The sequence below is a fragment of the Octodon degus genome, unplaced genomic scaffold, assembly GCF_000260255.1.
Source record: "Octodon degus isolate 3935 unplaced genomic scaffold, OctDeg1.0 scaffold00002, whole genome shotgun sequence".
Lineage (NCBI taxonomy): Eukaryota > Metazoa > Chordata > Mammalia > Rodentia > Octodontidae > Octodon > Octodon degus.
The window spans coordinates 28,254,913-28,270,168 of NW_004524578.1; the positions used below are offsets into that span (position 1 = coordinate 28,254,913).

Sequence of the window (15,256 nt, forward strand, 5' to 3'; positions counted from 1 at the left end):
GAGAGAGAGAGAGAGAGAGAGAGAGAGAGAGAGAGAGAGAAACAATAGGTTTAACTATTTGTCTGGCATTTTTCCTTAACTCCTAGCTTTGGGAGATCCCAGAACCATTTATGCACAAGGAAGAGGTTAGTCAGCTTAAAATTTCAGGAAATTACAGGAAAAACTGAGTCACTCCTGATTGAAAATTAATATGTGAACATGTATTTGTGAACAGTGAGAATCTGTTTGGCCCAGTTAATTAGTAAAAACATGATTTTAGCAAGTGATGAGTTAGAACCTGCTTCTCACAGTCAATGTTGTTCTGTGTATATTCTTCCTGGAGTAGGGATTTTTTTTTTTTTTTTTGGTGGAACTGGGGATTGAACTCAGGCTCTTGTGCTTGCCAGGGAAGCACTTATTCCACTGAGCCATCTCCCTGGCCCCTGGAGTAGGGATATTTTTGCATTTAACTCTGCTATTAGAATTATTTATAGGGCAAGCCAAATAGCTCAGTGGATTAAAGTGCCTGCAAGCAGGCACAGGGGCCAAGGGGTTCAATCCTTGGACCTGTCTTGCTGGCCCCTCCCCAGGGGCACGCTGAGATGGCAATTGAGACTGGGCATGGTGGCACACACCTGTAATCCCAGCTCTTGGAAGGCTGTAAACAAGAGAATCACTACAAGTCTGATATAGTAGTAAGACCCTGAATACCCTTGTAGAGTCTTCCCTAAAAATTAAAAAAAAAAAAAAGAACTGTTTATAATAAACTGCCCTGTTTTTGTTTCTGTGTCAGACATGTACATGTACAAAAAAGGAGGAGCTTTTGTCCCTTAGTAGTCCTATGAGAAGTCCTCTATGTTGATGGATCAGCTTTAATTCTTGCCCAGAGTCTAAATTTCCATAGATTCTCTTGGGAAAAAAAGCTCCCAGCTCTAGTATTCGTTCAGTTTTTTTCATTTGTTACTGTTGAAATTTTCTTGTTTTTCCATTTCACTCCTCATCTTCCAAAACTCCCTCTCATTGACTTGTATAGCAGCCCCTCCTCCCCATGTCCCCTCTCGCCTCTCTGCCCCCATTCCTGCAAGGTTTGGTGTTTACAACTTTACGAAGGTGCTGACATTCATATATTTCCCTTTAGTCACTGCTGGGCCACGCACCAAAGTTTGATTTGCTTTAATCTTTCTTAGGAAGTCAGTTGTTCAGTCCTATAATTGTTACTTGTTTTTTCCTAGAACGTCTCACTGAGCTCTGTAAACCAGATTCTGAAACACAAGTGTTATCTCTGTCCTCTGATGCTTTGCCCACCTCACCCCACCCCTGACCCCAGTTCACTTCATCAGTGACTCTGTTTATTTGCTTTACAAATTTGATAGCAAACACCTCTGTATCTGATTTCTCATTCTGTCACTCTCTTGCTTTATTTCATTTTGGTTTTGGCAGTCATGGTGATCAAACCCAGAATTTCCAGGATGCTAGGGAAGTACTATACCATGAGCTACATTCCCAGTCTTGTTATTCTTTTAAACTGTTTATTGTCTTAAACGTATTTTTTCAGTGTATTTGTCTATAAAGCATCCTTTTCTCTTTTTTTTTAAGCATCCTATTCTGTTGTCTTCCCAAATTGCTCACCTCTTTTAATCCACTTAAAAGATAAGTGTCAGATTTTTTTTTTTTAATTAAATGGTAAGGTTGAACCTTAATTTTAACTGCTTGTGAGCCCAAAAGAACCCAGTTGAGTCAGGGCTGTGGTTACCCCTGAGATTTCTAGGAAAGTGTAGATTTTGCAGCCATCCCTGTGTAATGATTCATGATGTTGGCCTCTCCACAATGGAGTCATGCCGACTCAGTGCCCCAGGTTTGAGTCTACACATGTCATTTACAGGTGTGAAACAGGTAATATTGTCCCTAGTCCAACAGGAGGTCTCATTTTTGTTCACTCTGACCTTCCTTACCTTACAATATCCTCATTGTCCATGCTTAAAATAGACTTCCTAGAATTTTGTATGTCTTACTTAAAACCCTAAAATATCTTGGGGTTAGATTTTTTCTGTTTTTCTACAAGTGACAAGTGTTAGGGTCTAAATCAGGTGTGTGCATACTGAATTAATAAGTTTTCACAAATAATTTTTCATTAGCAAGCAGTTTGCAGTTCCCCCCGCCCCCAAGGATTCTATCCTCTGCTAAAAATGGAAGGATCTTGTGGGGACTGTGGACGTTGAGGCAAGAGGATCATGAGTTCAAGGCCAGCCTAGACTATGTAAGAATAATCAAAATACACTATGAATGTTTAAATTTTTAAAAATTTATTACAGCAAAAGATACATTAATAGCAATTAATGCCATTAATCCCTCTCAAAATATTTTCCCTTACTTCCAATACTTATCCCATTATTAGAGAGAACTCATTTGTGTCTTTCCAAGGTGTGATTTAAAATAAATCCAGGGGCCAAGGAGATAGCTCAGTAGAATAAGTGCTTGCCTGGCAAGCACAAGGGCCTGAGTTCAATCCCAGGTTCCACCAAAAATAAGTCAATCAAATAAATCAATTCATATGTCCTCATTCATACCTATTTACAGGCTTTTGGCTCCTCCCCAGAAGCAAAATTAATGAAAGAGGGCTTCTAGAACTACTTCAGAAAATGGAGCAAATGATGAGATATATGTGTTTGAAGTGAAGAGAAGTATTTTGAGGGGGATAGATATGTCTTTTACTGTAATAAAATGTTTAGATATTTACCATATTCTTACATCACACCTTTACATAGTGAAACCCTGTTGAAGACAAATATCACCAAAAAATAAATAAATAAATAAATAATTGAAGGTAACTCATTTAAAAAGCAAAACCAAGCCGGGCATGGTTTTACATGCCTGTAATCCCAGCAATCAGGAGGCTGAGGCAGGATTGCCAAGAGTTTGGGGCCAGCTTAGACTACTTAGTGAGTCAAGGCCAGTCTAAGCTACATAGCAAGACTGTGTCTCAAAAAAAAGGCTAAAGCAAATGGGTGCTATAAGAAAGCTAGTGGGGGGTCAGGCATGGTGGCACACGCCTGTAATCCCTATACTTAGAAGGCTGAGGCAGGAGGATTGCTAGGAGTTTGAGGCTAGTCTGATTACATAGTGAGTTTAAAACCAGCCTGAACGTCATAGTGAGACCCTATCTCAAAACAACAATAAAAAAGTACAGTCCTATGGTTAAAGAAGATAATTTTGTCAGATCCTGGCCTCCATTGAGCATTGTAATCTCAGGCCAGTCTCTTCCTTGTTGGTAAATTAATGGCTATTCATGGGATTGTGATGAGAATTCAAAGAACTATAAATACACACTAGAGCCTGACTCACAGTAAGGGCTCAACAGTTTACTCCCTACTGTTTCTAAGAGAAATTCAAGAGGAATAGGAAAAGGAGACATCATAATAAGTGACAGAAGTTAGGGAGGCTTTCCTGGAAGTGTCAGAGCTGGAACTAAACCTTAAAAAGACCAATAACGAAAAGGAGAAGGGTGCTGGTGATGTGAGTCAGTGGCAGAGCGCTTCTGGGCATGTGTGAAGCCCAGTGATCCAATGAAATACTAGTGATCCAGGTGGAGGTATGAGACTCTGGACCAGGATGGTAGTAGTAGGACTATAGGAAGCGCATGTTCATTTGAAGAAGTACCAGCTAGTCTTGGTGACTTGATTAGATAACAGAGGAAAACAGGTGAGAAATCATGGCCATTTTGACCTGGGATTCTTTTAGGTGGCTCTGCGTGTTGAATAGTAGATTTAAGGGCCAATGACTCAGAACTCTGTGGATTCTAAGATCACTTAGGGTAGTATATTTTGTTGTTTGTTTATTGTTTTGCAAACTTAAACATCCCTTCCTTGGAATTCATGGAGCAGGAAATGAAGCTGTTGATAGGAGCCAGAGTGCCGGGAAAGCCATGCCTGTGTCTCTCCAGAGGAGCCCAGTGATTAAACGTTGCCCTTCCCTCACACTGAGGCCTACCATTTACTCAGGCTTTGTGTCTTGGACCAATTCTTTAATTCCTGTATGCCTCAGTTTTATCACCTATAAAATGGAAGCCATTGTTTTTTTCAGTGCTAAAAGTCAAACTCAAGAGCCTTCCCCTAGGAGCCGGGGAGATGGCTCAGTGGAATATGCGCTTCCCTGGCAAGCGCAAGGGCCTGAGTTCAATCCCCGGTTCCACCAAAAAAAAAAAAAAAAAAAAGAGCCTTCCCCTTACACATGCTAATGCACCTGTCCACTGAGTTGTATGTATGGCTCTAAAATGGAGATATTAATAGTCCCCAATTCAAGGAGATTTTGATATTTTTTAATATTCTTAGAACAATGACTCCACCAAAGGTTAGTGATATTACTAATGGTACTGACATACTAAGTGCATCTTTTGTTATGTTTTGTTGTTTCAAACAGGGTTTCACTGTGTAGTTCAGGCTAGCCTTGAACTCACAGCATTCATCCTGCCTCGGCCTCCTGAGTGCTGGGATTACAGGCCTGCACCACCACACCTGGCCATTTTCTTTTTGTTTAAGAGGGTAGGAGTTATTCCATGCTACTCAAGGTGGTGTCAGACTCTTGAGTTCAAGTGATCCTCCTGAGTAGCTGGGATTCCAGGGAATGTGCCATCACACCAGTTTGTTCTTTCTTTTAAATAAAGAATGAAAAGGCCAGGAGCATGTCTCTTGCCCAAGAGCAGAAGAAGAAATGTCTTGGTCTTCTGACAAGATATATATTCTCATGCCATTATCACAGAAATCTGACCCTGCTCAGACCATGCCATTGCAAACAGATGAGTGACAGGGTTGTCCTACCCTGACTGTGGTGCAGTCTTTGCTGTATTTTCATCTTGCCCATGCAGGTGATTTTCTATGATAGTGACTGGAACCCCACTGTAGACCAGCAGGCCATGGACAGGGCCCACCGCTTAGGGCAGACAAAGCAGGTTACTGTATATCGGCTCATCTGTAAAGGTACCATTGAGGAGCGCATTCTGCAAAGAGCCAAGGAAAAGAGTGAGGTAAGCACAGGGGAAGGGAATAACTGTGTGGGTGAGAGAAGAGAAATTTAGCCATGTTGACTAGATTAACACTGTTTAAGATTCTTGCTTTTCATCAGTCATGAAGAAAGTAGAATTTATTCTACATAGAAAAAAATCTTGGGGCCAGGGAGATGGCTCAGTGGAATAAGCACTTCCCTGGCAAGCGCAAGGGCCTGAGTTCAATCCCCAGTTCTGTCAAAAAAGAAAAGAAAATCTAAGTGTACAATAGCAGTCTTGGCTGCTACTCTACACACAAGTTGAGTGTAGTAAGGGTTCTCATGTTAGACACATGCTTGTATTCAGAGGAAAAACAATGACATTTTTGAGTCCTATTCCTAATACTCAGCTTACCTACATCTGAGTTGTATCCCAAGTTCACTAGTTTCCAAAGAAACCAGTTTTTTTCATTCTAATTCAGTATTGGACTCTGTAGCTATAAATTTAATAGTCCGAAGCAAGTGTTTACTGTTCTTTCTGTTGGGCAAATAACCTGGAGGAGCCAGTTGGATTTAAAAATAAAGGGGTGGGGGGAGAGAGGTCTGCCCTAAAGAATGGGTTGAGAGATGTTTATCCTTTCAGATATTTGCCTTGAGGGAATGGATACCTGGAGATGATGTTTTGATCTGTTTTATGTAGATTCAGCGGATGGTGATTTCAGGTGGCAACTTCAAGCCAGATACCTTGAAACCCAAAGAGGTGGTTAGTCTTCTTCTAGATGATGAAGAGTTGGAGAAGAAACGTATGTACTCTTAAGTACTCTGTGCCCTGTCCTCTGGGTCCCATGGCCTGGGAGCAGAAGGCACATTTGCCTGTAAGCCAGGGCTAGACAAAGTCAAGGGTTACTGGAGGGCCTGTTTTATAGTAAGACAACAAACAAGAGTGCTCTGTGTAATACAGGGCAAGATTTATTTGTATTTTAAAAGTAAATGCAACTTCAAATATACTTTCAGCTGGCCAGGTGTGGTGGTGCACACCTGTAATCCCAGCACTCGGGAGGCTGAGGCAGGAGGATCATTGTGAGTTTGAGACCAGCCTGGGCTACAAAGTAAGCTGAAGGCCAGCCTCAACTACATAACAAGATCCTGTCTCAAAAAAAAAAAGCAAAAAAACCTTTCAGCGTATAGCTGGGAGAAGGCTATGCCCAACTCCTTAGCAGTAATTCTTTATCTCCTCCCCATAGACATTTTCATAGGGAACTTGAAGATCTACACTGCTCCAATCATACAAACCCCTTTCCTGTGTGTTTCTGACTTTTGAGAACATTGAGTTTCAGATTTATCCTGTGGTCTTCTGAGGACTTCCGTGGTAGCATATAAAAAATAAGCTGATATTTGCTAGCACTCTGTAAAAATCTTCTGTTGGTCCATGCAATACAGAGATATTAAAAGACTAAACAATAGTTGAGCAGAGGCTGGGGGGAGACAAAGGCCCATGATAATTGAGTGGGGTCCTGGTTTAAATCCAAAAGCTGTTGAGAATCTAGGAACTCTATTCTTTCTCTTGATTTGGAAATCACCAATCACCTACCTTAAATAGACTAACGTCATATCTAGAATGTCAATGTCAGAGGATGTGGCCCTTCGGAGAATAGATAATGATTGCCACTTAGTGGTATTTTTTCCTTGGTAGTAAGACTACGGCAAGAAGAAAAACGGCAGCAAGAGGAAACCAACCGGGTGAAAGAACGCAAGCGCAAACGGGAAAAGTATGCAGAGAAGGTATTTCCAGGCTGGGGTGCCAACAGGGGCTGAGGACCTGCTACACTTAAACAACAGGCTTCATGGGGGCCCGGGAGATAGCTCAGTAGAATAAACGCTTGCCTGGCAAGCACAAGGGCCTGAGTTCAATCCCTGGTTACACCCAAAAAGGAGAAGGGGAAAAAAAAAAAAAAACAGGCTTCTGATATATACCTTGTTACCTTAGTCACTGATTGGTATCCATCCAGATTGTGTGGTTTTAGCAGTTGTGGGTTTATAGAGGTTTGATGAGGAGAAACACAGTCTTAATAGAGCTGTACTCACCTCACAAACCCACTTTGTTGGGGTAACACTTTGATTATGGAATAAGGATTTTTGTTGTTGTTGTTGTTCCTCGAATGCCTTCAGGGCACGTTTGGCCAGGGGGAGAGTTGTGAGGTTCGAACTCCAGCCACCTGAGGCTGACAGCTTTGTGGAAGCAGCCACTTAAAGGACTGAGATAGGCCCAGGCCCCAAACACTTTGATTATGGAAACCACTTGCCAGTGTGAAACATAAGATTGATGTCGCCTGTATACACTGTTGGATTCCATAGGGAAGTGATGGAGAACTTTTTGGAGATCACATGCCCAAACTGTAACCCAAAGCCCATTTATTGGGTCCAGGGAGATAGCTCAGTAGAATAAGCGCTTGCCTGGCAAGTGCAAGAGCCTGAGTTTAATCCCCAGTTCCGCAAAAAAAAAAAAAAAAAAAAAAAAAAAAAATTCATCACAAAGTGTCAGCACTGCAATTAAAACTGAATACTGAGGGGTTTAGTTAGGGGAAAAAAGAAAAGAAAAAAAAAAAAAACCCACTGTTATCCAGTGCTCAGCCTGCTAGGGTGACTTGGTTCACATGCCAACAAAGAAGTCTGCATGCCAGCTGTGCCATGTGTATCATAAGTTCACCACTACTACCAGGGGTTAGAAAGGTCCCATGTCCCTTTGCCCTTACCACCATAATCATCAGCCTAATAGCCTATTTGTATCATGCCATCATTTTCCAGTAGGTGCACCAGTTCTTCTATCTCATAGTTCAAATCCTCAGTTGAACTTCCCTGAGAAGAACAGTGTTTAACCTGGAAGATTCCCCTGGTACTTCTTCTACAAAGCTGAGAAATCCTGAGGACAAAAAAATCAAGATCCTTCTACCTTGGGCCACCATCTCTACCTATTTTGCCAGGCTTCTGTTATTCTGCCATAAAATAGCTACCTAACCCTTACCACTGCTTAAAATTAAATTACTATAACATTTAGCAGAACTACCCAAGAAGAAAAAGTAGTTTTCTTACACGGGACATTGAAGCAGTTAACAGCCTATATCAAATATAACTGCTGCTCTAGCTGCAGAATAGAGTGTGTATGAACTGCACAGACATACAGTATCACTCTTACAGTAAGTGTAGATACAAGTGCAATGTTGCAGTGGTTGACAAGATTCCCAGATATATACAAGTATTTGTGATTCCAGGTCTCTAACCTGTGACAACCTACTGAACTTGGTTCTAAAATTGCGACGTGTACTTCATTTGCTCAACCTTCAAAGCTTTCATGTAAATTCAGGAAATAATGACAAGAACAACTTATGTATGCTATTTGGGGGCTGTATGTAGGCCCCTTCATTCTTTTTGTATATATAAACATGCACCTATCCTCTCAATTTTGCTGTAAATCTGTAACTGTTCTAAATAAAATCATTAAAAAGATATACTGTAGCTAGGTATGCTAACACACACCTGTAACTCCAGCACTCTGGGAGGCTGAGGCTACAAGTTCCAGCCCAATGTCAGCAACTTAGTAACTTAATGAGGCTTTTTCTCAAAAGATAAAAGGGCTAGTGGTGATAGCTAGATACAGCCTGATGTCTTGGCTACTTGGGAGGCTCAAGTAGAGGGATCACTCAAGCCCAGAAGTTCAAGGCTATCCTTGTCCCATAATAACCCATCTCAAGAAAAAAGTATATATTTAAAAATTTATAAATGAGTATGTGCTGGTTCAGTGATAGAGTACAAATTAGCCTGTGTGAGTCCTTGACTTGAATTCCCAGCCCCAAAAAAGTATGTCTGAAAATGAAACAGTCTCCCCTACTTTTAGGAGACTGCATTTCTCCTGCCCTAGAAATGCTGTTATATGTATGTGCCCTAGCCTGGCCACCCTTCCCCTCCTGGAGATTAGATTGGATGTAGCTCTGGTTCAGTGTATCTTCCCTACCTTTAAGTTCTGTATTGGGCTAGGATGCCGCTCAATGGTAGCAAATGTGCTTAGTATACACAATGACCTGGGTTCAATCCCCAGCACCTGAAAAAAATAATAATAACTGTATAATTGTCTCCTTATGAGTCTCTAATTTTTTAAAAATATGATAATTGAGGAGTCAAAGATGTTGCATAGTGTTTGTCTACTATGCATAAAGTCCTTGGTTCAATCTGCAGTACTGCCAAAAAGGGGGAGGGATAATTGATGGTCTATAAAATAAAGAGTAAAAGTTCTGTCACCATTTTCTTATTCCACTTTACCCTTAGAGAATATCCTCATGTTTTGTTTTTGTTTTTGTATTTTTTGGGTATATCCTTATCTTTATGTTCCCAGAAGAAAAAGGAAGATGAATTGGATGGGAAAAGAAGGAAAGAGGGTCTGAACCTGGTGATTCCATTTGTTCCTTCTGCTGATAACTCTAACCTTTCTGCTGATGGGGACGACTCCTTTATTAGTGTGGATTCAGCCATGCCCAGCCCTTTCAGTGAGGTGAGGCTCCCAGTGGTCTTCACAGCTGTGGGAATGCATCCTGACTAGAAGGACTTGCTGCAAGACAGCCTTTGTCTCTAGGCCTCCTGCTATCTGGCAGGCATGATAATTACAAGGAGTAAAGGAATGAAATCAGACTAGCTTCTAAAAAGCCCAGGCAGGAAAATCTGATCTCAGCAGGGAAGCCAGCAGAGAGAGATCAGCCACGTCCTATAAGCATGTTCTCAAGTGCAAGGGTTGTTGGGCTGTGGGCATCGAAGGAATCAATGGTCTTGACCCCTCCATTTGCAGATCTCCATCAGCAGTGAGCTGCACACTGGCTCCATCCCCCCTGATGAGAGCAGCAGTGACATGCTGGTCATCGTGGATGACCCAGCCTCCTCAGCCCCTCAGTCTCGAGCCACCAATTCACCTGCATCTGTTACAGGCTCGGTCTCAGACACCGTGAATGGTAAGTGATCTGTCTGTCTGTCTTGTGTATCTGAACCAGTTTTACCACCTTACAGAAAGCATTGGTTTGATGGTAATCAAAAGAGTAAAATGATGCCAAAAGGAAATTCTATAGGGTTGTCCCGTCCCCCCCATATCCTTATCAAGCAAAAGGAAGAGAACTTTACAAAGATTTAAAACTTTATAACTGGGGCCAGGGAGATGGCTCAGTAGGATAAGCGCTTGACTGGCAAACGCAAGGATCTGAGTTAAATCCCCGGTTCCACCAAAAAAAAAATAAATAAATAAAACTTTATAACTTTACAACTTTATAAAATAAGAACTTTACAAAGATTTAAAATTTATAGGGGCTGGGGAGACAGCTCAGTAGAATAAGTGCTTGCCTGGCAAATGCAAGGTCCTGAGCTCAATCCCCAGTACCACCAAAAAGAGACTGTAAAATTATTTTTTCGTCATTTCTGTCTTTTGTAGTTTGCCTTAATTTTTGCTAATTTTTAATTAAAATTAGCTCTTTTGGGTATTTTCTCACTTTGCTGTATGAGACCCACAGTCCCTGATATTTCTTGAGGAGTTCTAAGTTTAAAACTTAGAATCGGCCGGGGAGATGGCTCAGTGGAATAAGCGCTTCCCTGGCAAGCACAAGGGCCTGAGTTCAATCCCCAGTTCCACCAAAAAAACCCCAAAACAAAACAAAACAGAATGGGTTTAATATTCTGGGGCTGGTGAGATGGCTCAGTGGTCTAAAGCACCTACTTGGAACAAACTTAGCAAAGCACAGGGACCACAGTTCAATCCCCCAGCACCACATGCCAGCCAGGGCCGCCCCCTGGTGGGCTGAGCTGGACACACACACACACACACACACACACACACACACACACTAAATAAATAAAATTAAAAAAAAAAAAAAACTTAGAATTGGGCACAGCAGTAGAATGTATGCCTAGTAAGCACAGCATCAAAGGGGGAAGGGGTGGGGGCTTAGAAACAGAAGTTGACTCTCCAAGGTGGAAGCATGTTACTGTACACAGGTGAATGCTAGTTCCCATGTGGCAAGTCCCTACTGTTCATTCAGTAACAGTAGTGGAACCACCTCTAAAGAGAAGGAAAGACACCTTGAGAAGTCAGGCCATGTTAACTATTGAGAATTTTAGTGCTCTGTATATTACTACAGTGGCCAAAGACCGACCTCCCCAGGAATCCTGAAACACCCTAAAAAGCCAGGCACAGTGTACAAGCCTATAGTCCTGTACTCAGGTGATTGAGGCAGGAGGATAGATTGAGCCCAGAAATTCAAGGGCAGCCTGCACAGTATACTGAGACCATATGCATATGCACACACCCAGAGAAAACTGTCCCTGTCAGGGGAAGATTCTGTTAACATTTTAAGAGATTCAGTTTTGCCTCTTGACCATTTGTTCTCACAGGAATTTCCATTCAGGAAATGCCAGCTGCAGGACGTGGTCAATCAGTGCGAAGCCGGGGCCGCCCCAAAGGTTCAGGAAGCACAGCAAAAGGAGCAGGGAAAGGCCGAAGCCGAAAGTCCACAGCAGGCAGTGCTGCTGCGATGGCAGGAGCCAAAGCTGGCGCTGCAGCAGCCTCGGCAGCTGCCTATGCTGCATACGGGTACAATGTGTCTAAAGGTACGGGGGTCAGGGTGGCTGTGCACTGTTAGGAGCAATCTGCTGCAGATGGCAAAGGGCACAAGAAAAATCAATAGTGCTTGCTAACTGGGAATGGAAACCAAGGGGAAGCATTGACTCAGAATTTATAAATCTACTGTATGAACAGATACCTGCCTGCATGCCCAACAATTGAAATTTGTTTTTAAGAAAGTAAAACGGTACACAGGAAACATTGCCAAATCATATTAGACAATCTCTTACCACATATAAGTATATTTGGCTCATACTAGAAAAAAAAGGTTCACTCTCAAAATATACCTCTTCCCCCTCAGCAGTGTGCAAAGAGATTCCTCATTGGTAGCAGTATTCTTTCATCATTCAGGCAGAGCAGACAGACCTTTACTCTATCCTAGCTTGATGCCTAGGCTGGTGACCAGAGCCATTGAATGCCTAGGGTACATAAAAGAGAAACAAAGTTTAATGTTGGCTAGGCATGGCACCTGTGATCCCAGCAGTCAGAAGCTGAGGCAGAAGGATCACTGTAAGTTCAAGGCCAGTCTGAGCCACATAGTTGAAGGCTAGGCTGTACTATATGGTGAGACCCTGTCTCAAAAACAAAACAGAATTTACTGTTGTCTTGGGAGTTGTCATCAGAGATGAGGGATTTGACCAGGGTCCTTGAAGTGGCAGGGTTCAGAGTACAGGGATGGCCACAGCCAATGCCAGGAAAACTGCATGAGTGCAGATACAGGTCAGAGAGGGGCAACCTTGTACCCTCTGGCCAGACTTACTGGGGAATAAAGCACATCTGTGGAATGAAGAAGAAAACCCAGCCTAGTGGCACACTAAGCAATTCCAGGGTTTTTTGGTTTTTTTGGTTTTTTTAGGAAAAGATCTACAAGGTATTCAGGATCTCACTACTAGATTGGACTTGTAGTGAGTGATCCATCTGTTTACAGCCTCCCTAGAGCTGGGATTACAGGCACGCACCACCATGCCCAGTCTCAATTGCCATCTCAGTGCTCCTTGGGGGAGGCTTGGTGAAAAAAATTTGACAGGAAGAGCCAGTGAATATGCCAAGAAAAGTCTGGCAAGGAGGGATTCCCCACCCTTGTGCTCTAGCCCAGACTCTGGTACTCAACACCTCAGGCTCCAGGTAGCTCACCTGCACCTGGTGTTTACAATCATCCATCTTTCTCCATCCACACAGGAATCTCTGCCAGCAGTCCTCTGCAGACATCCCTTGTCCGTCCTGCTGGCCTTGTTGACTTTGGACCCTCAAGCGCCTCTTCTCCCTTGAGTTCCCCTCTGAGCAAAGGAAATAATGTTCCTGGGACTCCCAAGAGCCTCCATATGACCAGCAGCCTCGCCTCAGACTCTCTGGTCCGGAAACAGGGCAAAAGCATCAATCCCTCTGGAGGACGGTAACCATCTTGGCCCCACCAGCTTCCTTCAACCAAACCAGGGACTCAAGTCCTGGTCTGCATATGATCTTTGGATGGCTGGCCCAATGCAGCATTTCCTGAGTCGGAGGGTATAGAGGGCCTGTCACAGCAAAGGAAAGACAAGACAGGTGGATAGTGTGAGCACTTTATCACCTGTTTCCAAAGCAGTGCTCTGGGGTGGCCTATGAGAAGAGGACAAGGTCAGCCCCATAGCAGCCCAGATGAGCTCTGTGACCATGCCTCAAACCCCTTACCAGGGAAGGGCCTGCCCTAGATCCCCTTTAGATGCTCAGGCACGCTGTCTCCATGCTCATTCCACTTTTTTGCTCTGACCATATCCCTTTCAAAGGTTCTCCAGGTGTTACAAAGAGCCTTCGATGGTGGAGACTTTTCTTAAATTAATGATTTCCTGTAGGGCTAAGAAGGAAGGAACTCCTGTACCTGGTGTCCAAAGAATCTGGACAGCTCCCCCAGGTCTCCAGATTAGTTTGCCACGGTATTAGCACTAAAGAGAAGGCAGTAAATGCCAGAGAAGCTAATGTCTTGTAAGAGTGGCAGAAAACTGGAGGAAGCAGACCATGAGCAGTGGTTCCCCAGCACTTCCTCCTTTGTCCTGCATGGTTCACACCAGGGAAACTTCAGGTCCCACCAGCAACAGTAGCAACAGCTCCTACCCAAAGGACTCCCAGAAGCCAGTAAAGAGACCAGGAGCCACCTCAATCAGCAGGACATCCTTACTGCCCCTCTTGCAGACACCCCTTTTCCCATCCCGAATGCACATTCTCCCCACCCTTGCCCTTCAAGCCCCTGCTTGGCTGTATGCACTGTCTGTATTGCACTGAGAAGGGAAGGGGCAACAAGAGGAAGTGGAGAGAGGACAAGCTCGTCAGTGACCCGCTAAGACCCAGCCCCACCAGCCTGAGCTTGCTGGCCTCTCAGAGGCCAGGGGGCAGTATTTGATGGGAGGGGTTTCTGGACACTGTCTCACCCCACCCTCAACCCCCGCCCCAGTCCCTGGTGGAGCAGGTGCTTCTGGGCGGGCCAGCCTCTAATTTGCACACCCGAAAATCACAGAATTGAGTTTAGATAGATTGATTTTTAAACTTTTTTTTGGAGTAGGGGTTGGGGGGGATCATTTAATTTAAATCATTAAGATTCCCCTGCCCAAACTCAGACTCCTATGTACAGATGCTATTTAGAGAGAATCAGAAAAATGCCAAGCCTTTTTCTCTTTGAATGTGCTATTTTTATAACTGAACTTGTATATATGTATAAAGAGAGACACATCTTTTCTTTTACTAACTGGATAAAAAAATCTTAAATAAAATGGAGTGAGATAATTTTATGTAAATCAGGGTGTCTGTAGTCTTTGCAGCTACCTCTTCTTGGGGGCAAAAGTAGGGCCCGGAGGGGATTTGGCAGATAAAGGAAAGGCAGAGCCCTAACTGTTCACCAAGGGCAGGGTTAGTGGGGCGAAGAGTGCTCTGTGGGCACTTCCTCAGTAGCAATTGGAATTGGACTTGAAATTTGCCTCCAGCCATCAGGACAGCTTGACCAAGTGCCTGGTATGCAGCACCAAGGCCCAGGGGTGCAGGCTGTTCATGCGTCAAGACCTAGATGTGAACAGCTTGTCCTGGTCCATCAACTGCTTTACATAGTTGTAATCTTCATACTGATAGTGTCTCAAAGCTAGCTGTACTTGAAAGAGTCCTGAAAAGAAACAGTAAAATACATTCCTCAAGATTTCAAAGACAACCAGGCCTAAAAAACTTCAGTGATCAGTCAAGAAAAGAGTACTTGTTCCCAGCCTAGACTAGCAGTCAGCATGTCTGTAACTGAGCTAGAATGCTGATATGCTGTTGCTTCATCTTTGAGTAGGGCTCATGCTGTTCCCAAGTGAATGCCACCTAACTGGGTGGCCTTCCTAGCCAGGGTTCACCCTGCATACTTTGATCAGGATGGATGGCTCCTGGGCAGCTCCGTTCACCTACAGTCACAATGCTACTCTCACAGGGCACCATTAATACTCTGGGTTTTGTTTTACTTGCTGTAACACAAACCAGCCTCAGTTTCCCAGTTAACCATGCCCTGTGTTTGTCACCACTGTGGCTATTATGACCTAGTGATACCTGGGATATTCCTGGTAGAGCCTTGCTGAGATTAGCAATAGCCACCTCTCTAGGGACTTTATTATTATTATTATTTTTTTTTTTTTTTTTTTTTTTTTTTTTTTTTTT

General features: G+C 43.3%; 1 protein-coding gene across 3 annotated transcripts in view; it reads left to right on the forward strand.

Moving 5' to 3' along the window:
* The window catches only part of Ino80 (INO80 complex subunit), a 136,603-nt gene extending 122,233 nt beyond the window's left edge, over positions 1–14,370 (forward strand). The window contains exons 30-36 of one of the 3 annotated variants that reach the window (XM_004623395.2): positions 4,841–4,999; positions 5,657–5,759; positions 6,650–6,738; positions 9,344–9,499; positions 9,791–9,950; positions 11,377–11,592; positions 12,785–14,370. In XM_004623395.2, the coding sequence (XP_004623452.1) occupies positions 4,841–4,999; positions 5,657–5,759; positions 6,650–6,738; positions 9,344–9,499; positions 9,791–9,950; positions 11,377–11,592; positions 12,785–13,002 (1,101 nt within the window). In that variant the 3' untranslated portion in view covers positions 13,003–14,370. The remainder of the gene's footprint in view (positions 1–4,840; positions 5,000–5,656; positions 5,760–6,649; positions 6,739–9,343; positions 9,500–9,790; positions 9,951–11,376; positions 11,593–12,784) is intronic. The other 2 variants (XM_023711425.1, XM_023711429.1) reach the window with 2 other exon arrangements.
* The last annotated feature ends 886 nt before the right edge of the window (positions 14,371–15,256 follow it).